The 25117-nt window shown below is 39.1% G+C and overlaps 2 protein-coding genes across 3 annotated transcripts in view; both read right to left on the bottom strand.

The window, feature by feature from the left end:
- The window catches only part of MSH4 (mutS homolog 4), an 85743-nt gene extending 71739 nt beyond the window's left edge, over positions 1-14004 (bottom strand). Inside the window, exons 1-2 of the mRNA XM_018045570.1 lie at positions 13355-14004; positions 2092-2274 (exon numbers count right to left, since the gene is read on the bottom strand). Coding sequence (XP_017901059.1) covers positions 2092-2274; positions 13355-13592 — 421 coding nt within the window. The 5' untranslated portion in view covers positions 13593-14004. The remainder of the gene's footprint in view (positions 1-2091; positions 2275-13354) is intronic.
- Positions 15618-23723, bottom strand: RABGGTB (Rab geranylgeranyltransferase beta subunit). Of its 2 annotated transcripts, none has more exons than XM_013962716.2 (9): positions 23674-23723; positions 22546-22653; positions 21716-21913; positions 20473-20578; positions 19606-19625; positions 19414-19524; positions 18693-18818; positions 16758-16907; positions 15618-16201 (listed from the first exon to the last, which is right to left on the bottom strand). In XM_013962716.2, exons 1-9 carry the CDS (start codon positions 23674-23676, stop codon positions 16061-16063), a joined length of 963 nt encoding a protein of 320 aa, XP_013818170.2. In that variant the 5' UTR covers positions 23677-23723; the 3' UTR covers positions 15618-16060. The 2 variants fall into 2 exon arrangements, with proteins under 2 accessions (XP_013818170.2, XP_005678294.3); XM_005678237.3 differs by having other exon boundaries at positions 19606-19658; positions 23674-23721.

The following is a 25117-nucleotide window of genomic DNA, read 5'->3' as shown; positions in this document are numbered from 1 at the left end:
CCAAAAGAGTTATGGCAGCTATCAATTTATTGTCACTCAGCTCCAAATTCACACTTCAATATAAGTTCTGCAATAATGGACAGAACCGCTCTAAGTATTTCTCCTTAAAGTGTGCATAATGTTAAGTTTTCTCAACTGAGGGAACTGGAGGGACCTTGCAGGATGACAGGCTCTCCTGCAGTTTCCACTACACTATGGTGGGTCAGCAGTGTAGATATGAGGACATCTGGTGGTGATGCGCCCAGTTACACATTCAGAATGTGCTGTACTCTGATGATCACACAGCTACAGCGTGGCATAGTAACTACCTTCCCTCAGCCCTCTGAATACACATATCCTGCATTCCAGGCCTCCTGCCCATACTAATTCCCTTAGCTCTTTCATTCTTTCCTCAAGTCTGCCTCCCCAGTCCTCTTGATGTCAACCTTCCCAACAAGGAGACTGTGTACTCCAGGCCTCCAACCCACACCAGAGCCCACTCTCATTACAGCTGCTGCTGCTGCTAAGTCACTTCAGTCGTGTCCGACTCTGTGCGACCTCATAGACGGCAGCCCACCAGGCTCCTCCGTCCCTGGGATTCTCCGGGCAAGAACACTGGAGTGGGTTGCCATTTCCTTCTCCAATGCATGAAAGTGAAAAGTAAAAAGTGCATTACACAGCTAGCCACCAGCTATAGTTCACCCCTACCCCACCTGCCTCCTGTTCGCCCTGGACAGCAGACCAGCTCTGACCTGGCAAATCTGCAGGCACTACTGAAACTGCCATTCAGTATTCCCATTCTCCAATGAGACCTGCACTCCAACCTTGGAAATGGGACCCAGATGAGGGCCACTTCCAAGTGTGACCTCTTAGGAGCCCCCTCAGCCCTAGGGTACCTCACAGAGTTTTCTTATATCCTATAGTTATTCTTCCATCACAGTTTAATAATTCTTTATATTAAATCTTTCTTGTTTAAATCATTGTATAGTTTTACTTCAGATTGGATTTTAACTGCCACAGTCTCTGTCTTCATAGAGTTTATAGTCCAGCAAAGAAGATACACATTTTAAGAAAAATAATCAACCTCATTTATAACGAGGAAAATGCTAATTCAGACTACACTTAGGTGAAAGTAAAAGCTGCTCAGTCGTGTCCGACTCTTTGTGACCCCATAGACTATACAGTTCATGGAATTCTCCAGGCCAGAATACTGGAGTGGGTAGCCTATCCCTTCTCCAGGGGATCTTCCCAACCCAGGAATCGAACCAGGGTCTCCTGCATTACAGGTGGATTCTTTACCAACTGAGCTATCGGGGAATTTTACAACTGCTTGACTGTTAAATGTTAAGGAGTCTGACAGTACCAAATGCTAGGTAGGATATAGATCAACAAGAACTCTCATACATTGCCAGTAAGAGTATACATTAATAGAATCACTTAGAAAAATAATTTTTCATTATTTTGTAAATCTATACATTCATGTACCTTTTTAAATTAAATTTTATTTTTTTAATTTTTAATTGGAGGATAATTGCTTTACAATGTTGTGTTGGTTTCTGCCATACAACAACTAAAATTGGCCACAAGTATACATATATCCCTCTCTCTTGAGTCTCCCTCCCACCCAACCCCCTATAACACCCCTCTAGGTTGTCACAGAGCTCAGGGTTGGGCTCCCTGTATTATATAGTCATATACCTTTAACTAAATGATGTTTACACATATAGACCTACTTCACCCATTTTCCCCTCAAGAAAATCTAAATCTAGATAAATATTAAAATTTAAATATTAAAATACACTCAATAGTATTACAGGACCAATTTTAGATTTAAGCAAATATGTAAAAAAGGGAGGGCTTTCTCTTTCTTGTACTTTTTCTTGTCAGAATGATGAAAACTTACACCTGAATTTTTAAACAAACACTATCACAAACTATGTAGTGTTATTAATCTAGCATCAAATTGTAGATATGGCTAAACTGACGTATTTATTATTCAGTCTTCCATATTAGCTTCAAATAATTTCATATTACCTTAATTACCCTAATATATAATTTATAAAACTTTAAAAGTTTCAAAAATCAATTAAGTCAATATTCCACTTATGTTACCTGAATATCCCATTTGTGGTGTCCAACTTTTACAACCTGATCTCTGGGGATTTCCAGCACATAATGGAGATTTTAGTATTTGAGGATAACTACTATCTCGTACAGAGGATGAGCTTGTACCAAGCATAACATTTGATACGTGTGTGTTTTCTGCAAAAGATCTTTTGTTTCTAAAGTATGAACCTAAATTCAAAAAAATTTAATATCAGTTTAAAGTTCAGAATTATGCAATGTGGTATAAAATCTCTATAATCACTAAAAAACTTCACCTCATAATGATTTTTAATATAACAAATTATGACAAAGTTAACATAACATTATACTAAAATATAATGAAAAGTGCTCACAAATATAGCTTTTTCTTATGCAAGCTCACTGAGATTACTCTTGCTAATTAAAACTACCTTCTAAGCTTCAAATACATCTTTGTATAGTAATTATACTACTTTTCCTCTGTTGACTTCTTCATCGAAACTCTCTCCTCCCAGGCAATTGGTATAAAGAAAGTTTAGGCTTACTTGGGTTCAGTTCCTTGTTTAGTTACTTACCTATTGGTATAAGATATTACCTTCTTTTTTAATTTATTTATTTTTTATTGAAGGCTAATTGCTTTACAGAATTTTGTTGTTTTATGTGAAACCTCAACATGAATCAGCCATAGGAATACATATATCCCCTTCCTTTTGAACCTCCCTCCCATCTCCCTCCCCATCCCACCCCTCTAAGTTGATACAGAGCCCCTGTTTGAGTTTCCTGAGACATACAGCAAATTCCCATTGGCTATTTTACATATGCTAATGTAAGTTTCCATGTTACTCTTTCCATACATCTCACCCTTTTTTCCCCTCCCTCCAAGTCCTTAAGTCTATTCTCTATGTCTGTTTTTCCACTGTTGCCCTGTAAATAAATTCTTCAGTACCATTTTTCTAGATTCCATATATATGCATTAGAATACAATATTTATCTTTCTTTATCTAGGTTCTAGGTTCATCTACCTCATTAGAACTGACTCAAATGCATTCCTTTTTATGGCTGAATAATATTCCATTGTGTATTTGTACCACAACTTCTTTATCCATTCATCTGTTGATGGATATCTAGGTTGCTTCCATGTTTTAGCTATTATAAATAGTACAGAAAATTAACAATGGGATACATGTGTCTTTTTCAATTTTGGTTTCCTCAGGATATATGCTAGTAAAGTAATGCTCAAAATTATCCAAGCCAGGCTTCAACAATATGTGAACCATTAACTTCCAGATGTTCAAGCTGGTTTTAGAAAAGGCAGAGGAACCAGAGATCAAATTGCTAATATCTGCTGGATCATCAAAAAAACAAGAGTTCCAGAAAAACATTTATTTCTGCTTTATTGACTATGTCAAAGCCTTTGACTGTGTGGATCACAATAAACTGTGGAAAATTCTGAAAGAGATGGGAATACCAGACCACCTGACCTGCCTCCTGAGAAACCTATATGCAGGTCAGGAAGCAACAGTTAGAACTGGACACGGAACAACAGACTGGTTCCAAATAGGAAAAGGAGTACATCAAGGCTGTATATTGTCACCCTGCTTATTTAACTTATATGCAGAGTACATCATGAGACACACTGGGCTAGATAAAGCACAAGCTGGAATCAAGATTGCCAGGAGAAATATCAATAACCTCATATATGCAGATGACACCATCCTTACGGCAAAAAGTGAAAAACAAAAGAGCCTCTTGATGACAGTGAAAGAGGAGAGGGAAAAAGTTGGCTTAAAGCTCAACATTCAGAAAACAAAGAGCACGGCATCCGGTCTCATCACTTCATGGCAAACAGATGGGGAAACAGTGAAAACAATGGCTGACTTCATTTTGGGGGGCTCCAAAATCACTGCAAATGGTGACTGCAGCCATGAAATTAAAAGACACTCCTTGGAAGGAAACTTCTGACCAACCTAGACAGCATATTAAAAAGCAGATATTACTTTGCCAACAAAGGTCCATCTAATCAAGGCTATGGTTTTTCCAGTAGTCATGTATGGATGTGAGAGTTGGACTATAAAGAAAGCTGAGCACTGAAGAATTGATGCTTTTGAACTGTGGCATTGGAGAAGGCTCTTGAGAGTCCCTTGGACTTCAAGGAGATCCAGCCAGTCCATCCTAAAGGAAGTCAGTCCTGAATATTCATTGGAAGGACTGATGCTAAAGCTGAAACTCCAATACTTTGGCCCCCAATGTGAAGAACAGACTCATTAGAAAAGACTCTGATGCTGGGAAAGACTGAAGGCGGGAGGAGAAGGAGTTGACAGAGGATGAGATGGTTGGATAGCATCACCGATTCAATGGACATGAGTTTGAGCAAACTCCGGGAGTTGGTGATGGACAGGGAGGCCTGGTGTGCTGCAGTCCACGGGGTCGCAAAGAGTCGGACACAACTGAGTGACTGAACTGAACTGAACTGAACAAGGTATTTGCCTAGGAGTGGGATTGCTGGCTCTTATGGTGGTTTTATTCCTTGTTTTTTAAGGAATCTCCATACCATCTTCCATAGTGGCTGTATCAATTTACATTTCTACCAACAGTGCAAGAGCATTCCCTTTTCTCCACACCCTCTCAGCATTTGTTTGTAGACTTTTTGATGATGGCCATTCTGACCAGTGTGATGTGATATCTCATTTTAGTTTTGATTTGCATTTCTCTAATAATAAGCAATGTTGAGGATCTTTTCATGTGTTTGCCATCTGTATGTCTTCTTTGGAGAAATGTCTGTTTAGGTCTTTTTCCCACTTTTTGATAGGGTTGTTTATTTGTCTAGTATTGAGTTGTATGAGCTATTTGTATATTTTAGAAATTAATCCTCTGTCAGTTGTTTCATTTGCTATTATCTTCTCCCATTCTGAGGATTGTCTTTTCACCTTGCTTATAGTTTCCTTTGCTGTGGAAAAGCTTTTAAGTTTAATCAGGTCCCACTTGTTTACTTTTGTTTTTATTTCCATTACTCTAGGAGGTGGGTCACAGAGGATCTTGCTTTGATTTACATCATCGAGTGTTCTGCCTATGTTTTCCTCTAAGAGTTTTATTGTTTCTGGTCTTACATTTAGGTGTTTAATCCATTTTGAGTTTATCTTTTTGTTTGCTGTTAGGAGGTGTTCTAATTTCATCCTTTACATGTAGGTGTCCAGTTTTCCTGCACCATTTGTTGAAAAGGCTGTCTTTGCCCCATTGTATATTCTTGCCTCCTTTGTCAAAAATAAGATACCCATAGGTGCATGGGTTTGTTTCTGGGCTTTCTAGCTTGCTCCATTGGTCTATATTTCTGCTTTTGTGCCAGTACCAGACTGTCTTGATGATTGTGGCTTTGTAGTATCATCTGAAGTCAGGAAGGTTGATTCTTCCAGCTCCATTCTTCTTTCTCAAGACTGCTGTGGCTATTCGGGGTCTTTTGTGCTTCCATATGAATTGTGAAATGTTTTGTTCTAGTTCTGTGAAAAATGCCATTGGTAATTTGATAGGGATTGCATTGAATCTGTAGACTGCATTTGGTAGTATAGCCATTTTCACAATATCCATTTTTCCTACCCAGGAACATAGAATATCTCTCCATCTGTTTGTCTTTGATTTCTTTCATTAGTGTCTTATAATTTTGTGTACAGTTCTTTAGTCTCCTTAGGTAAATTTATTCCTACATATTTAATTCTTTTTTGTTGCAAAGGTGAAGGGAATTGATTCCTTAATTTCTCTTTCTGATTTTTCATTGCTAGTATACAGAAATGCAAGTGATTTCTGTGTATTGATTTCGTATCCTGCAACTTTGCTATATTTCACTGATTAGCTCTAGTAACTTTTTGATACTTTTTGAAACTTTTAGAGTTTTCTATGTACAGTATCTGGAAAATCCCATGGACAGAGGAGCCTGGTAAGCTGCAGTCCATGGGGTCACTAAGAGTCAAACACGACTGAGAGACTTCACTTTCACTTTTCATTTTCATGCATTGGAAGGAAATGGCAACCCACTCCAGTGTTCTTGCCTGGAGAATCCCAGGGACGGGGGAGCCTGGTGGGCTGCCGTCTATGGGGTCGCACAGAGTTGGACACAACTGAAGCGACTTGGCGGCAGCAGCAGCATGTACAGTATCATGTCATCTGCAAACAGTGAGAGCTTTACTTCTTCTTTTCCAATCTGGATTCCTTTTATTTCTTTTTCTTCTCTGACTGCTGTAGCTAGGACTTCCAGAACTATATTGAATAGTAGTGGAGAAAGTGGACACCCTTGTCTTATTCCTGATCTTAGGGAGAATGCTTTCAACTTTTCACCATTGAGAATAATGTTTGCCATAGGCTTATCATATTTGGCCTTTACTATGTTGAGGTAGGTTCCTTCTCTGCCCATTTTTTGAAGAGTTTTAATCATAAATGGGTGCTGACTTTTGTCAAAGGCTTCTTCTGTATCTATTGAGATTATCATATGGTTTCTATCAATTTGTTAATATGGTGAAGATACTACTTTTTTATAGGGTTGTCATAAAATATGACAGAATGTACATAATCAGTCTAGCATAGTGTCTAGGCACATTTTTTTTTCCACTGAAGTATAGTTGATTTACAATGTTGTGGGTACACAGACATTAAAGTTCATTTTTATTTATTTATGTATTTTTGGCTGTGTGAGGTCTTTGTTGCTTTGCACAGGCTTTCTTCAGTTGCAGCAAGCAGGGGCTACTAGAACAGGGGCTACTCTTTGTGGCAATGCATGGGCTTCTCACTGCAGTGGCTTCTCTTTTTGTGATGCACTGGCTCTAGGCACACAGGCTCAGTAGTTGTGGTGCACAGCCTCTAGAGCTCAGGCTCTGTAACTGGCACATGGGCTTAGATGCCCCTCGGCACATGGAATCTTCCAGGAAGAGGGATTCTGCAGGTGGATTCCTATCCACTGCATAGTGGGCCACCAGGGATTCCAATAAGTCTTTGTTTTTTAATTGGAGGATGATGGCTTTACAATGTTGAGTTGGTTTTTACAACTCGAATCAGCCATCATATATATATAATGATATCCATATATCCCCTCCTTCTAGAGCCTTCCTCTTCTTTCCCATCCCACTCCTCTAGGTCGTTCAGTTCAGTTCAGTCACTCAGTCGTGTCTGACTCTTTGTGACCCCATAAACCACAGCACACCACGCCTCCCTGTCCATCACCAACTCCCAGAGTTCACCCAACTCATGTCCACTGAGTCATGATGCCATCTAACCATCTCATCCTCTGTCGTCCCCTTCTCCTCCTGCCCTCAATCTTTCCCAGCATCAGGGTCTTTTCCAATCAGTCAGCTCTTGGCATAAAGTGGCCAAAATATTAGAGTTTCAGCTTCAACATCAGTCCTTCCAATGAACACCCAGGACTGATCTCCTTGCAGTCCAAGGGACTCTCAGGAGTCTTCTCCAACACCACAGTCCAAAAGCATCAATTCTTTGGTGCTCAGCTTTCTTTATAGCCCAACTCTCACATCCATACATGACTACTGGAAAAGCCATAGCTTTGACTAGGTGGACCTTTGTGGAAAAAGTAGTGTCTCAGCTTTTTAGTATGCTGTCTAGGTTGGTCATAACTTTCCTTCTAAGGAATAAGCGTCTTTTACTTTCATGGCTGCAATCACCACCTGCAGTGATTTTGAAGCCTCACAAAATAAAGTCAGCCACTGTTACTGAGGGCCAAGCCAGGCTCCCTGTGTTATACAGCAGCTTCCCACTAGCTATCTATTTTACACATGATAAAAGTATATACATAAATGCTAATTTCTCAGTTTGTCCTCCATATCCTTCCCCTTCTGTGTCCACAAGTTTGTTCTCTACATCTGCATCTCCATTCGTTCCCTGCAGATAGGTTCATCAGTACTTTTTCTATTAAAGGATTCCAAATATATGCATTAATATATAGTATTTGTTTTTCTCTTTCTGACTTACTTCACTCTATAACAGGCTCTAGGTTCATCCACCTCACTAGAACTGACTCAAATTTGTTCTTTTTTATGGCTGAGTAATATTTCATTGTATATATATTCTATGGGCTTCCCTAATAGCTCAGCTGGTAAAGAATCCACCTTCAGTGCAGGAGACCCTGGTTTAATTCCTGGGTCAGAAGAGTTCCTGGAGAAGGGATAAGATACCCAATCCAGTATTCTTGTCTGGAGAAACCCCATGGACAGAGGAGCCTGGTGGGCTACAGTCCATGGGGTCACAAAGAATCAGACACAACTGAGCGACTAAGCACAGCCCAGCATGTACCATATCTTCTTTATCCATTCATCTGTTGATGGACATCTAGGTTGCTTCCATGTGCAGGCCACTGTAAACAGTGCTACAGTGAACACTGGAATTGTGGTTTTCTCAGGGTGTGTGCCTAGTAATGGGATTGCTAGGTCATATAGTAGCTTTATTCCTAGTTTTTTAAGGAATCTCTATACTGTTCTCCATAGTGGCTGTATCAATTTACATTCCTACCAACAGTGCAGGAAGATTCCTTTTTCTCAAGCACATCCTCTCCAGCATTTATATATCTAGTTTATAGATTTGTTGATGGACCTTCTAATTGGTATGAGGTGATACCTCATTGCAGTTTTGATTTGCCTTTCTCTAATAATAAGTGATGTTGAGCATCTTTTCGTGTGTTTATTGGCCATCTGTATGTCTTCTATGGAGAAATGTCTGTTTAGGTCTTCTGCCCATTTTTTTATTGGGTTCTTTGTTTTTCTGATATTGAGCTGTTTATATATTTTGGAAATTAATCTTTTGTCAGTTGCTTCATTTGCAATTAATTTTCTCCCACTCTGAGGGTTATCTTCTCATCTCTTTATAGTTTCCTTTGCTGTGCAAAAGATTTTAAGTTAAATTAGGAGTTCTTAAAAAAAAAAAAAAATCCTGGGGCTCTTTTGGTCTCTCCTCCTTGATTTCTATAACAACTCTCTATCTTGATTCTCCTCAAACTACTTCTTTTTAGTTTCCATTGCCAGGTCCTTTTCCTCTATCTGCCTCTTAACTGTTGGCTTCCAATGGTTCCAAACTTTACTTTCTCTCTCAAATCAAAATTATACATTTCCTCTGAATATCTCATCTATTATTTTGGCTTTTATTAATATCTATTTCCTGGCAACTCTCAAACCGTCATATACAGCCCTAACTCCTCTCCAACACTGTAGAGGGTGGTAAGCTTTTAAATAATGAGCCAGATGTTAAATATTTTAGGCTTTGTGGTCATACTGTCTATTACGATTACTCAGTTCTGACATTATCACAGGAAACAGCCACAGACAATAAGTAAGTAAGACAATAAATGAGTGTATTTCAATGAAACTTTAATTCTGGATTTGTTGTTGTCCAGCCACTCAGTCATGTCCAAGTCTTTGCAACCCCATGGGTTCCCTGTCCTTCAATATCTCCTGGAATTTGCTCAAACTCATGTCTGTTGAGTCGATGATGCCATCCAACCATCTCATGCTCTGTTGTCCCCTTCTTCTGCCCTCAGTCTTTCTCAGCATCTGGGTCTTTTCCAGTGAGTCAGTTCTTCACATCAGGTGGCCAAAGTACTGGAGCTTCAGCATCAGTCCTTCCAGTGAATATTCCAGTATTTAGTTATGGATACTATAATATGAATTTCTTCTTTTACTTTTCCAACCCTTTAAAAATGCAAAAACCATTCTTAGGTCTATAGCTGCATTGCTCAGTATAGGAGCTTCTTGCCACGTGTGGCCATTTAAATTAAATTAAAATTAAAATTCAGTTCTTCAGTCAAACTAGCCACATTTAAAATGCACAAAAACCACACCTGTCTAGTGGCTATTATATTAGCACAGATATAGAATACATCTATCCACAGAGAGTTCTAACAGATACGGTGGCTCTAGATCCCTATATTTTTGGATATAAATATCCCAAACTACTTTTTGGATACAAACCATTAGGTATTTTCCCAGAACTACTAAATATCTAAAAGTGAATTACCTCAGTAACTTTTCCTCAGAATTTATCCTTTCTTTACTACCAGTTGGTCAACTACATCATCTTGCACCTTTTCATACAAGTCATAAACTTAGAAGTCACTCTTAACTCCTCTTTCATGAATCCAAACACCCAATCAGTAACCAAATCTAATTATAGAGATAGATATCTCACTAAAATTTCTCTCCATCTTCACTCCTATCTGGCCCATTTTAAGCACATATCTTCTTCAGCCTTTTTCAAAAGTCTTTGAATTATTCTCCTTGCCTTCAATGTGATGCCTCACTAATCAATTCTTCACATCCATCACTAGTGATCTTTCTGAAAAAGAAATCACACCATGTCTCCCTTTCTGACAATTTCTCAGTGTCTCCCATATCCACCATAGGATAAAATCTAACATTTTTGTATAGTTTCCAGAAAGATAACACATTCAAACTAGGATAATTTGAAGAGTGTTTGATAAAGGGAATATTTACAAAGGGGTAGACAGAATATCATCATAAAGAAATGTGTAGAATCAAGACAAAATATGCTCCATTACTAACCTTAGGCTTAAAGGAGCTAAGGAAGGAGATGGTTACTAGAGACTGGAGACAAACAGGGTTGCTTCTTGTTCTCAGGTTACTTTCAGACTCTAATCCCCTTCTTAAACTTACTTCTCCTAGTTTTTCTCCAATTTCCTTCACTTCTATTTTCCTATATTCCCTTTACCTTCTCCCCTCTGCCCTCAAATTTATCTCTCTCCCAGGCTTCTTTCTTAGCCCTAGATTCATATATTTAATTGCATCAATATGAATGTATGGATACCCCAAAGGTTCTTCACACTCAACATGTCCACAGAAGAATTCACCATTTTTCCCTCTAAAAGTTGCTTCTCCTACAAAATTCCATTTATCAGGAAAAAGTAATATCATCTCTTCCAATCACCAAAGCCAGAGATGTTTTTGGCATGGCAAAAAAACCTATCTGCCTCCCAGATTAAATACCTGCCTCCCAGATTAAATACCTGCAAGTACTCTAGGATTATATTGGGAAGAAACAAAACAGATCACCCTACTGCTCTACCAAACTAAATTATTTGTAGCCTACAAACACAACATGCTATATCATACTTCTGTGCCTTTGCACATATTTTTCTTTCTTAAGAGAAAAATAAAAGCTTCTTCTCCATTTTTTTTTCTCCTCTTTCCGTTTAGTTGACATAATCGTCAACACTACCTCAAGTTGAATTTCCTCTGCAAAATTTTTTTAGTTACTTTGTTCCCCTACTTATTAAACACCTCAATATCTATATGGAGAAGGAAATGACAACCCACTCCAGTATTCTTGCCTGGAGAATCCTATGGACAGAGGAGCCTGTCAGGCTATGGTTCATAGAATCGCAGAGGGTCAGATACGACTGAAGGTACTAAGCACAACATCTGTAAATAACTCAAAAATAATTATCTTTTAAAAGTTTTATAGATTTCTAAGTCTATCTTCCCTACTGAACCATAAGTTCTTTGAGAGCACAGAATATTATTATCCTCAGCTCCTAAGATAACTCAGCTCCCCGGTGGCTAGGTGGTAAAGAATCTAAAATGCAGATATGGGAGAAAAAGTTTCAAACCCTGGGTCAGGAAGATCTCCTGAAGCAGGAAATGGCAATGCACTCCAGTATTCCTGCCTGGGAAACCCATGGACAAAGAAGCCTGACAGGCTACAGTCCATGGGGTCGGAAAGAGTCAGACACAACTGAGCGCGCACTGAGCACCTAAGGTAACTATTTCATCAATTTGGGTCTTGGCTCCCTCTTAAATTGGGACAAAAGAAAAATCTATCTTACAGATTTACTGTAAGGATCAGAGATACTACATGCTAAGTAAGAAGCTAGAACAGAGGAGCAGTCATTAATTAGTGGATGCTATTATTGTTGAAAATAAATAGGTGAGAGAACATTTCATGAAGAAGGGGATTAACATACTGATAAACATGTATGTTGCCTTGAAGGAAGGGAAAGTAGGTCAATTAAGTTAGAAAGTAGGGTAATTATTAAGAAATGATGAGATATAGGACCGCAAAAACTGAAAACATATCCCAAGTGGACTTGGATATTCTACTAAAGAGTACAATTTTTTTACCTGCAAATAAGAGTCACTGGTTGAAGTGCCACGGGATGTAAGATTTTCATTTTCCATATAACTCTAGTGACACTGTGAGTAAGCTTAGAAGAAAGAAGCATTAGGAGTTGGAAGCAATAATTCAGACACAAAATTAAAAGGGCCTGTAATGGCACAGAGAAAAGAACAGAATTATTCAAAAGATAAATCTAGAACTTGTTAACTTTGGTTGTTATGAGTGAGGGAATATTTGAATCATTGAAGTCTCCTAAAGATTTTAAAAACCCAATGATTGAGATAAGAGAAACAGGTTGAGGAGCTGCAGAGAGATGAATTCAATTAATCATATAGTGAGTCTGAGGATGCCCACTGGTTCCTTACTAGAAACTTCTGAAGACAGTCTGAAACAGGAATCTAGGGGCAAAGATGAGATCTGGGCTGTGGTGATAATCACAATCAGACAGAAGTAGCCTAGAAAAAACCTCTAAGGACAAGCCAATAATTTGTAAACTAACAAAAGTAAACATAGTTCTATGGAAGGTAGGCGAAAAACAGGGAAGAGTGGAATCAAGGAAATCAAATTAAGACAGTTCAAGACAAGCCTGGTGAAGAACATTAAACTGTGGGAAGCTTACATAAGATGAAGCGAAAAGTGACCACTGGATTTGGCATTTGTTACCTTACCAGTGAGTGGCAACGCTGTGTTGGCAAAAGGTGACGGTTTTGTCATGGAGAATCACTGACTATTAAAATAAACGAGTTGAATACTCCTTAAAGGGCATTTTTCACACTAAATGTATTATTCACCTCCATTAGAGAAAATGTTAAATCTGGTCTGTTCTCAAAGTTTATTTGTTTTCAAGATATCCTAGAAGGACTTGGAGGCTCAGGAGCCAAGAGGTTTACCACTCCAATCACTAAACTCGTGCACAAATTCATTCATCTGTCATGGGGCGCGGGCGGAGGCACATTACCCCGGATATGAATATAGCCTGCCTCAGAACTGAGCCATCCGCCATCACGGCCTTGTAAGAAAACCAACGTGAGAGAGTCCAGCCCTTAAATCACTCAGACCCACTCAATTAGCAGAGCATTCCATTCCCAAACTCCAAACAGACACCAACTGAAACTTCTGTGGTAAGCAGAGACCACGGTTCCCCGAACCTCCAGAAGTTCATACAACTCCTTGCCTTGAGGCGGCAGGGCGCTGGGCGGGTGCCCAGGTAGACTGCTGCTGCCGCTCCTGTCACCCGCCGCTCCAGACGTGCCTGGTGGGGAAGACGCAGGGGCGGCTTGGGCTGAAGGGCGGCTCAGAGGAGTCTCCTGGAGTTCGAAATTGTAGCGGGGACCCTGGGACCGAGCCTCTGGTGAGCAGGGGGAAGCCGCAGGGACAGACGGAAACGTTGGTGATATGTCAGGCCGCAACATCCTTCAGAGCAATTCTGCTGTGGGACAAAGCGACGCGGGGAAAATACGAAAGCGCGGCGCCTAGAGTCGCAGTGCGCACGCGCAGAGCCCCCCCTCGCCCCCAGTTTACCACGCCCACCCACATTTATCCCCATAGACCAGTCCATGGAGTCGCAAAAAGTTGGGCAGGACTGAGCGACCGAGCACACAAGTGATTAAATGCTTCCTTTGTTAAAATGATTTAAAGACAGAACTGGAGAATGTACTCTCAGGTGTCCCGGTCCCGTCAACTGCTGCAGAATTTGGTCAAGCTTAATGCGAGGTCAAGCTTAATCTCTTCTCTGGCTCAAATGCTAAAGAATGGCCTGCAATGCAGGAAACCTGGATTCAACCCCTGGGTCCAGAAGATCCCCTGGAGAAGGGAATGGCAACCCACTCCAGTATTCTTGCCTGGAAAACCCCAAGGACAGAGGAGCCAAGGGTCGGTCATGATTGAGCAACTAACACTTTCATAAAGCGAGGTAGACCCCCTCAACTAAACGGAATTCAGGGCCATCAATCCAACTTGTGTGTGTCCGTGCTCAGTAGTGACCCCATGCTATTTGTGACCCCATGGACTGTAGCCCGCCAGGGTCCTCCCTCCATGGAAGTTTCAAGAATACTGGAGTATGTTGCAAGTTCTTCCTCCAAATACAGCTTAGGTGTCTCATTATTCCCACTACACCTTATTCCCCTTAGCACACGACATTCTGTGCTAATATTTCCGAGGTCAGTTCACTCTCAGTCGTGTCCCACTCTTGGTGACCCCATGGACTGCGGCATGCCAGGCCTCCCTGTCCACCACCAACTCCTACAGTTTACTCAAACTCATGTCCATTCAGTCGGTGATGCCATCCAACCATCTCATCCTCTGTTGTCCCCTTCTCCTGCCCTCAATCTTCCCAGCATCAGGGTCTTTCAAATCAGTCAGCTTTTCACATCAGGTGGCCAAAATATTGGAGTTTCAGCTTCAGCATCACTCCTTCCAATGAATATTCAGGACTGATTTCCTTTAGAATAGACTGGTTGGATCTCCTTGCAGTCCAAGGGACTCTTAAGTCTCCTTCAACATCACAGTTCAAAAACATCAGCTCTTCGTTGCTCAACTCTCTTTATAGTCCAACTCTCACATTCATACATGACTACTGCAAAAACCATAGCTTTGGCTAGACCGACCTTTGTTGGCCAAGTAACGTCTCTGCTTTTTAATATGCTGTCTAGGTTGGTCATAACTTCGCTTCCAAGGAATAAGTGTCTTTTAATTTCATGGCTGCAGTCACCATCTGCAGTGATTTTTGGAGCCAAAAAAAATAGTCTCTTACTGTTTCCCTATCTATTTGCCATGACGTGATGGGACCAGATGCCATGATTCTCTTGTATAGACACAGTAATTCAACATGGTAGAGAAAGCAGGATTGAGAAAATACTCTTGATACCATTAGATGTCCATTACCGAATTCATTCAATTGTGAAATCAGATACAGAATATGAAACCACTCAGTCACCCACGTGCAGTGACCGCAGTACTCAAAACTTCCAATGATACCACTTATATAAAATTGTGTGCCATTCAATGGCTTCCAAACTTTCAGAAACACTGGTAATTCAACCCAAACTTAGTGAACTGTCAAAAAACAATGCCAGACACTTCAATAACATGAAAAGCAGACATTGCTCAATGTGTTAAGAGAAATCATCACTATTCACATGTAAAATTCTTTACTCTTAGGGTTATTATTGCAAACTTGCTTCAGCAAATTTCAACTTCATCAAGAAAAATGCTCACTAAAATACTTTTTCTGCAAGAACACAAAGATTAGTGTGTCAAGTATCAGCTTGTATTTCCTTACTGGGCAGGAAAAAAAATGCCAACAATCCCTTGGCATTCTGACATAAAATATTAAAAAGTGACTAAAGTGTTAGTCCAGATTGCAATCCTCATCTTAGTGAATTCTCTTCATTTACCTAACCCACTCTGTACCCAACTCATTAACCACAAGCATGAAATATTCCCAAATTTCAGCCATTTATTTTTATTTCATCTTTTAATTCCTATGTGGTTCATCAACTCTTTATCAGTAACATTCTCACTGACAAGACCAATCTACATTAACTATAGTTATATATAACATATCAAGAGAGTACCCAGGAAAATCAGAACACAAGACTTCATCAGCTAAAGAGAGTTCAAGTTTGCTGTTATGAAGACATACAAGAAAATATACTGAAGCATAAACAAAAAAATCAGAGTAACAACAGCATTCCAGAAGGAGAGATACAATAAAGATCTTAATTTACAATATGTATAATTATAATTTATTAAAATTAACACAATTCATGTACAAAATATTAACACGGTAGTTTGTTAAGTTTTTTAAGCACTTCAACTACTGAAATGTTAAAACACAATAAAAACTATATTAACCAACTTCTCCATCAAGGGATCTAATCTAGCTCACTAGTTCAGGCTGAACATTCACTCTCCGAAGTACTTCTTCAGGCATGCAAAAAACAGGGCTAACAGGTTTAATCTGTTCTTCTCCCAAAAGTGACAATCCAGCAATTCCAAACAGAGTATGGAAAGGATCTACCTATTAAAAAACAAGAATTTATAGAATATTACAAAATGAAAACTTCTAAAACCCTGCTTTTGAACAGGGATTATACTGGAGCCCATTGCACTCTATATAAATATTATCTTGAAATTTTCTGAAATAATGGTTTCAAACTGCACTTTTTACACAGAGGACTTGGCACACACACTCATTTCTTAGGCATAAGTACTGTAAATGTGTTTCAGATCTTTCATACACTCTTTTGTGTGTTAAGTCACTCAGTCACGTTTGAATCTCTACGACCCCATGGACTGTAGCCTGCCAGGCTCCTGTCCATGGAATCTCCAGGCAAGAATACTGTGATTGAACGTGGGTCTTAAGCATTGCAGGCAGATTCTTTACCATCTGAGCCACCAGAAAAGCACCTTAGTACACTTTTAAATGACATTTTAAAAGCATCCTTTCAAAGCAACACTTGAAAAATACTATTTGTTCCCCACCAATTCCTAGTTTTAAAAATTTAGAACCCTTAGAATCTTAGAACAACACTGAAAATTTTAACTGTTACATTAACAGTCATAAGTATACTTGCCATATCTCCTGGCCTATCTGCAAATCCTCCTGTTTCTTCATCTTGACATGCTAGGATGAAACTGCGGAGCTTTTCTCTATCAATCCAATGAAGCCTTCCAATTATCTTTAGGGAAGCCAACACCCACCATGAATAGCATACATCTGGTAACTAGGAGGAAAAAGCCACAAGTTGCCACAAACGTATTTTCTAAATACCTGGGGTGGGAGGGGAATCAAGGGATATATTGACAATGCAGTGTTTGAAACACTGAAATCCAAAAATTGCTTAGAATTAAAAGATAATCATTGGAAAAGAGATCAAATGCTTCATTCCACAGAACTAGAATATGAGTATGAAGGCATGCTCAGTCATGTCTCACTCTGCAACCCCACAAACTGTAGCCCACCAGGCTCCTCTGTCCATGGAAATTTTCAGGCAAAGAATACTGGAGTGGATTGCCATGTTCTTCTCTAGGGGATCGTCCTGAGCCAGGGATCGAACCATGTCTCCTGTGCTGCCTACACTGCAGGCAGATTCCTGATTCCACAGAAAACCATGCTAAATGTTCCAGTTTCAGTATTCACTGATTTGATAACCATCCATCCACCTTAATTTCTATATGAAATGAATGCCTACATCAGTCCCTTTTCCAAGAAACTGGTAGTAAGGCTTATAACTATGGCAATATACGTTCCACTGCCATGGGCAGCATTTTCAATTAAGTGCTGTCCAGGAAGGCATACAACTTGGTTTAAAAAAAATAAAATCACCCTTGCTCATCAAATCATAACTTAAATGCAGAAGACCCCACACCTTACACTGAATTTCAACTAGATCCCAGGGTGATCCACAAGAACATTAAAAGCTGTCCTAGATTGTACGTGCTATCCCCACCCTCACCCATTTCCTAATTATTGAAAAGTTGCCCAGATTTTTCCATGGATTTTAACTAAGTACCACTTATGGTTTTTAAACTTATTCAGAAGTAACAAGCAAGCAAAATTACACAAAAATACAATGACCCAGAATAAAAGCATCACTATGCTTTATCATATTTTAGCTCAAGGGCCTAAACCGAAGAACAGCTTTTAGTATTTGTAAATGATTTTTAAAAACAGTATTGTGAAAGGAAAACGATTATGAAACTCATACTTGTCCATTAGTAATTTTAATGGAATACAACCACACCCATTCATTTTTTATTGTCTGTGTCAACAATGTTCTTCAGGGCAGCAGTGTAGCTGCAACAAGCCCATGGGGCAAAGATAAAAATATTCACTATCTGGTCTTTACAGACCCAATTTAAAGTTATGTGGAAAGCTAAAGAGAATCGAGTTTTTCTTTAAAAATATTTTTAAATGAAAATGTTGTAATCCAGTTTTTAAAAAGAAATCTTTTGGCAGATCCATTATCCTTTCCCATCTGTAAGTGAGCATGGAGATTTCTGTACAAGATCCAAGTGTTAATAGTGGCCTTTGATTCCCAGATATGTATAATGCACAACTGTGAGTGCCCAGTATAGTTTAAAGAAGAAAGTTTCATGTAGGTGAAAAACAGAAAGCCTTCAAAAGGATTTTTATAAATTAAATTCTGAAGGATTCCTTCAGAAGGAATTTTATAAATAAGTATAAATTTTAAGAATTTATACTATGAATACAAACACATTTTAAAGCCCAAAGCCCCGAGTTATTTGTCAAGGAAAATCAAAAAGTACCAGGCAATCTTGTCATGACTGTCTTTTAAATGGACATCAGGATTAACAGGCATTTCAACTTTTGCTTTACTTTTGCCAAGAGCATTTTTAGAAGGCACTACTAAATTTTGCAAAGTATTAGAGTAAAGTAAAAAAGCTCATGATCAATTTATAAGAGCAATACTACAAAACAAAAGGCAAAAAAAAGCAGTCCTCACTCAAGTTTATAAAATTTAAAGATTAATCTTAAAAAACAATACCTTCTCTGGCCTTCCATTGAGTCCGCCTGATGGAAGCTGTCGTTCACAAAGCCACCAACCGAGTAAATCAGAATTTACTTGGTGCAACTGACTAGTAATAGCCAAGAATCCTGTGCAACAATAGATCTAAAATTACAGACATAAAGTACATGTGTATAATAGTTTTTCAACAATAACACTGATTTTTAAAAATCTACTTTAATTATTAAAGCTTCATTTTCTATCTAAAAATTTGCTGACAGTAAAAATCACAAACATAAACATCACATAGTTATTTGAACAAATCTGAAGCATACTACTAGGAGCCAACTCTGCAATGAAAGACTACCACCAGTTTTTTCATGGCTAAGAGCAAAGTGTTTGACAATCGTTTACATATACAACATCCTCTAACACAGGTGTTCAGGATAGGGAGATACAGAATGTTTTTTATCTGCTTACTGAAAATTAGAGAAGGGAATGGCAACCCACTCCAGTCTTCTTGTCTGGAGAATTCCATGGACAGAGGAGCCTAGGGGGCTATAGTCCATGAGGTCGCAAAAAGCTGTACATAACTGAGTAACTAACACACACACATAAAAACTAATGGAAAATCAAAATGTATTTCTGGTTAATTACAAAACTACTTATGTTTATCTGGGCCAGAGGATTTTACCAATAGGGGACTCAAAAGTCAGCAACTGTAAAAATGCCTATATTTTAATCTGGATTAATGTATTACCTGCCCAGCATGGGATTCAGAACCTGGTCTGCAACCAAATCCACCATCAAAGTTCATACATGATAAAACAAATTCGATTGCCTTTTCCACATTAATAGCATCCAACTTCCCCTGTAAACAGAAAACATGCCTATTAAGTTCCAGAATAATCATCAAAAGTTAATCATTTCCAATACAACGTTTGAAACTTACCAATAGTGCCAAAGTTGCCACTGCACAAAAAGAGAATCTTGTATCAATTTCTCCTAAAAATAGAGCAAACCAAAGCATTATGTGTTATCAGAGGCTTCTAATCATATTATATAAAGTTAATTAAAAATCTCTGTACAACTACCATAGTCATATTTCCAAAAGTTCAGGCCTAACATGTACTTCTACCATCCAGGAGGAAAACTACATGTGAAGTGTATATTCACTTACTTTACTTCTAAGGAAACTAAGTACTAGAAAATGGCTCAAAAGTACTGTGAATTAATTGCTTACAGAGCACCCAGAAAGATAAGGTGGCTAGTTAATTTCTAAGAATGATAATAAACTTACCCTATTATATAAAAGTAGATTTTCACATCCCATGAAGCAGCTGGTCTCTCCGGCCTGCACTGTATTCAGCCCTAAAGCAGAGATTATCTAGATTTATCAAGTAAAATACTACTCCCTCCCTCCACTCAAATATTCAGTAATTTTGTAAAGTTTTTTTAAAATTATTTTCCCCTTGCCAGTTAAGTTTTTAAAAAACTTTACAAAGCCACCAAATACTGGGGAAAAAAGTTTCACCTACCTTATCTTTTAGACTTGCCCTCTCTGTTCCAGTACTCCTGTATGCTGCTATAACTAGCACAGTGCATGCTGGAACTTCCAGCAGACCATTAACTCCAGTTAGACCAGCTGCTTAGTGGGACCTGAAAAAATGAAGAACTTATAATCTCCTTATAAACTATTAGCAAAGCCCCCAACTCATTATACTTTATAATCTGCAACCAAGCTTATTACTGTAATAAATACCAAAGCAAAACATTTTTCTATCGGTATTCTAGGAGCCATGGATTAAAGTGACATTACCCCAAATATCTCCAGCAAAAGAACCATCTTCTTTCTGTAGACTCTGAACATATTCCACAACTTTATTTATGTCAATAACATTAATACTATCATAGAGAGTAAGTATCTGTAACAGAAACAAACCATGGTAAGTAGATACCTCGCCACTGGTCAGTTTGTTCTAATGATGCTCTTCTCAACTACCTTCTAAGTAGTTGTCAAGCATGCATGTCCTTTTGTCTATGCACCTTGAAAACTTTTCTCAAATATGTAATTCTATTACGGAGTAAAATTACAGGTATTACCAACAAGTCTTTAACCATTGTTAACATTGAGACTAATTTATGAAACTTATACAGACTTTAAACCCTTATTTGTGAATCTTCACAAATATCAAAATCAAAGCTAACTCCAGATGGACATCCCTGGTGGTTCAGTAGTTAGGATTCGGTGCTTTTACTGCCTTGACCCCAATTCAATCTCTGGTCAGAGAACTAAGATCCCACAAGCCAGAGCAAGGCCAAAAAAAATTTTTTTTTTAATTTTTAAAAAGTCAACTCCATAGTAAAAAGCAAAGTCGTGAAATGGCAGAGTAAAAGCAGGGAACCATAGGCAGCTTGGCATTTCCAGAAATTAGATGAGAAGATGAAACTAAAGGGAGGAAATGGCCAGGCCATGTAAGAAAGCAAATGCCATGCAGGAAGTCTGACCAATACAAAAAAAGCTGAATGAAGGAGGCTTCTACACATATTGTACACAGGCTTCAAGCAGTTTATATAATCTATTATGCTATGCACTGTTCTCTGAATAAGTTCCACGTGACAAATCTTTAGAATATACTACCTGCTTTGAAAAATGTTATCATCAGGTAAGACTTAACATGTTTTCTATCGGGATAGGGTATAAATCTATTGGGATAGGGTAGGTCATGCTGCACAGTAAATAAATCAGATTTCAGTGCCTTAACACCAAAAGAATTTTTCTTGCTCAAAAAAAAAAACAAACTCCCACTTAGTGACTTCCAGACATTTACATATATGTAAGATAAACATTTTACTGTCCAAGGTCTCAGTGCATTTTAGAATTTACATCAACTTTGGATTCAGCTAATACATGCCATCACATCATTGACCTTGCTTTGAAACAGATCTCATCTGAAAAGATATGGGTAACTTTTTACATAGATACTGATCCCTATTTTCAATTCTCTTACTCAGGTAACAGAATACACTACCAAGACTGCTGAATTTTCATTAGTATTTACCTGAACAGCACTAAGAGTATACAAAAGATGAGGATCATGTCCAATACTAGCACTTATTCCACCACACTCATGCTGACAAGACTTAATAAACGTCAGAATTTCTTCTCTATTCATGCGATGCAGTTGTCCCATGAGATCCATTACGGTCAGACCCCAATAGATGCCACTCATTCTCAAATATTCAGACATGCAATATTCCTAAAACACAAAAATTAATGTGTCAGTCTGAATTATGTCAGTTTAAAGATACTCAACACAGAAGCTAAATACCCATACTGTTATATGGCTCTAAGAACTCCACAGCTGCAGATTATTTATGGGAATTCATTAGTAGAGATGTTTCCCAACATGGTAAATAATTCAGCTCTTTCTATACTATAGGGAAAATACTTACTTCTAATTAAGCTGTTTAATTCAGTTTTCCCTAAGGATCCCAGAGATGAAAACAGGGAACATTGTTCAAGGTAAAACTTTTTCAAGGTCTCAGCGTAATTCTAGAGCTTAAGTGTTATTACACATCACCATAAACTCAGGTAATACATGCCAACACATCATTGACCTTGAAAGTAGCTCAACTGCAAAAACAGGAATCTATTGGCTATCTCAAAATTCTTACATATCTGGACAGAAGGTAATCTGCTTTGCCTGCCAAAGCCTCTACATAAGTATTGCTAAGAATCAAAGTTAACTCCCATGGCTAGTCAACCACAGACATCATTCCCTGGTATGCAGGAGTTGGAAACCATTTTTAAGAAAAACACAAACCATCCTGACCAAATGATTTGACACGTTTATAGAACAAAAACTTTTCAACACAGAAGTATACGTACGTAATCATCTTTCTTTGAGCCATAGGATGCAATATAATCAGCATGCTTCTCCAGTAACAGGCTGTCAGGTGCATCTGACTTAATGATAACATCCTTCTGCGGTGTACCCTTTCACACACATGAGATTGCATACATTTTTATCTTTTAATGTTTGACCTCAGAGCATACATTTCAATATACATATGAACTCTTATTTCATCTTGTCATATAGAAGCTTTCAATTTTAAAAGTAGCTGACGAAAAACAACTAAAGCTTTCATAAAGTTTCAGGTATTCTTCAGGTCTCAGAGTAATTCTAGAGCTAAAGTAGTAATAATCAACTTTAGATTCAGAATACATGCCAACTCATCATAGACCCAAAAAACTACCGTCCTCATCTCGGCTGAAAAGTTAAGTAAAACAGACTGAAAATTTTCAACTTATGGTTTACACGTGGCAGAAAGCAAGCTAAAGCATTAAACCTATCTGTCCCATAATCTGCAGTTGAGTTCTCTAGTGAGAGTCCATTAATCTTAAAAACTCAGGTTTCAAAGCACCTTCCATGCAAGACACAGTTCTTTACCAGGTTAACAATTCTTTCCCAGCTTTAGTCTTAAGTTTCTGCATTTGCAACAAGCCCCCGGGTGATGACTGTTCTTGCTCTAGTTCGGCACATTTTTCAGCTACATCTTTGTGACTGAAACTACATTTTAAAGTAGTTCGAGATCATTACCAATAAAAATGAAGTAGTAAATTTCCTTCATATCCCATTAAAACTTATTAGAACGAGACCCCATACCATTAACAATTCCAAATATTTCGAGCCACATATACACGGCTATATGGAAGCTAAGAACTAACCGGCTTTTGCGGGGGGCCAGGAGATTAAGAAAGAGTCATCGAACACCGAGTCCCGCCCGATAGCAGGAAGTCCGGCCGCAACCGCACCCGCGGTATCAGCAGAAAACGCTGAGTAACCCTTCACATTGTCTACGAGCCCTCAAAATACCTTCCAAGGCCTGTGTTTTAACCCAATCATTCTCCAATACTAAGAAAACTACCCACTAGTGACTAAGGAGCTTAAATATTACCCTATCCATTCTCCTATGGACACATCTAGACAGCAATACAAAACACGTCCACACTCACCATGACTGAGAGCGAAAAGAGAACTTAGCTCGTCAGTGGGCGGACTTAGCAGGCAAGCGCCTGCGCAGAAGCGCTCCTCAGGCCCCCTCTCCGCCCCGACATAGCTGACCACCGTTCTCGCCTGAAGGAAGCAGCAGTTCCGCGGCTGCCCTAGGACCCCAACCGACTGCTCATAGCTGTTCTCGCTGCCTGCGCCGAAAATCACTGGCGCCAATTTTCTCTTCTCGTTATCGCCGCAGTTTTAAGACAGTTTTAAGGAATATTTAGGGCTTCGCTAAATACTACACAATAAACTGTGGAAAATTATAAAGGAGATGGGAATACCTGCCTCTTGAGAAACCTATATGCAGGTCAGGAAGCAACAGTTAGAACTGGACATGGAACAACAGACTGGATCCAAATAGGAAAAGGAGTATGTCAAGGCTGTATATTGTCACCCTGCTTATTTAACATATTCAGAGTACATCATGAGACATGCTGGGGTGGAGGAAGCGCAAGCTGGAATCAAGATTGCCAGGAGAAATAGCAATAACCTCAGATATGCAAATGACACCACCCTTATGGCAGAAAGTGAAGAACTAAAGAGCTTCTTGATGAAAGTGAAAGAGGAGAGTGAAAAAGTTGGCTTAAAGCTCAACATTCAGAAAACGAAGATCATGGCATCCGGTCCCATCGTTTCAGGGCAAATAGATGGGGAAGCAGTGGAAACAGTGGCTGACTTTGTTTTGGGGGCTCTAAAACCACTGCAGGTGGTGATTGCAGCCATGAAATTAAAAAACGCTTACTCCTTGGAAGGAAAGTTATGACCTACCTAGACAGCATATTAAAAAGCAGAGACATTACTCTGTCCACAAAGTTCAGTCTAGTCAAGGCTATGGTTTTTCCGGTATGGATGTGAGAATTGGACTATAAAGAAATCTGAGCACCAAAGAATTGATGCTTTTGAATTGTGGTGTTGGAGAAGACTCTTGAGAGTCCCTTGGACTGCAAAGAGATCCAACCAGTCCATCCTAAAGCAGACCAGTTCTGGGTGTTTGTTGGAAGGACTAATGTTGAAGCTGAAACTCCAATACTTGGCCACCTGATGCGAAGAGCTGACTCATTTGAAAAGATCCTGATGCTGAGAAAGATTGAGGGCAGGAGAATGGGATGACAGAGGATGAGATGATTGGATGGCATCATCGACTCAATGGACATGGGTTTGGGTAGACTCCAACAGTTGGTAATAGACAGGGAGGCCTGGCGTGCTGCAGTTCATGGGATCACAAAGAGTTGGACATGACTGAGCAACTGAACTGGAACTGGAAATACTACTTTAAAGAATCCACCTGCAATACAGGAGACCCAGGTTCCATCCCTGGGTTGGGGACATCCCCTGGAGAAGGCAAAGGCAACTCACTCCTATCCTTCTTGTCTGGAGAATCCCATGGATAGAAGATCCTGT

The sequence above is a fragment of the Capra hircus genome, chromosome 3 (assembly GCF_001704415.2).
Source record: "Capra hircus breed San Clemente chromosome 3, ASM170441v1, whole genome shotgun sequence".
Classification (NCBI taxonomy): domain Eukaryota; kingdom Metazoa; phylum Chordata; class Mammalia; order Artiodactyla; family Bovidae; genus Capra; species Capra hircus.
This window is presented reverse-complemented; position numbering and strand designations above follow the sequence as displayed.

What these genes read in the sequence shown, in the direction of transcription:
- RABGGTB (XM_005678237.3), bottom strand. An exon ending in GCTCAAAGAAAGATGATTAC is followed by an intron (nt 21,914 to 22,545) that starts GTACGTATACTT and finishes TTTGTGTTTTAG; the next exon opens with GAATATTGCATGTCTGAATA. An exon ending in TCAATGGAAGGCCAGAGAAG is followed by an intron (nt 16,908 to 18,692) that starts GTATTGTTTTTT and finishes TTTTCCTCCTAG; the next exon opens with TTACCAGATGTATGCTATTC.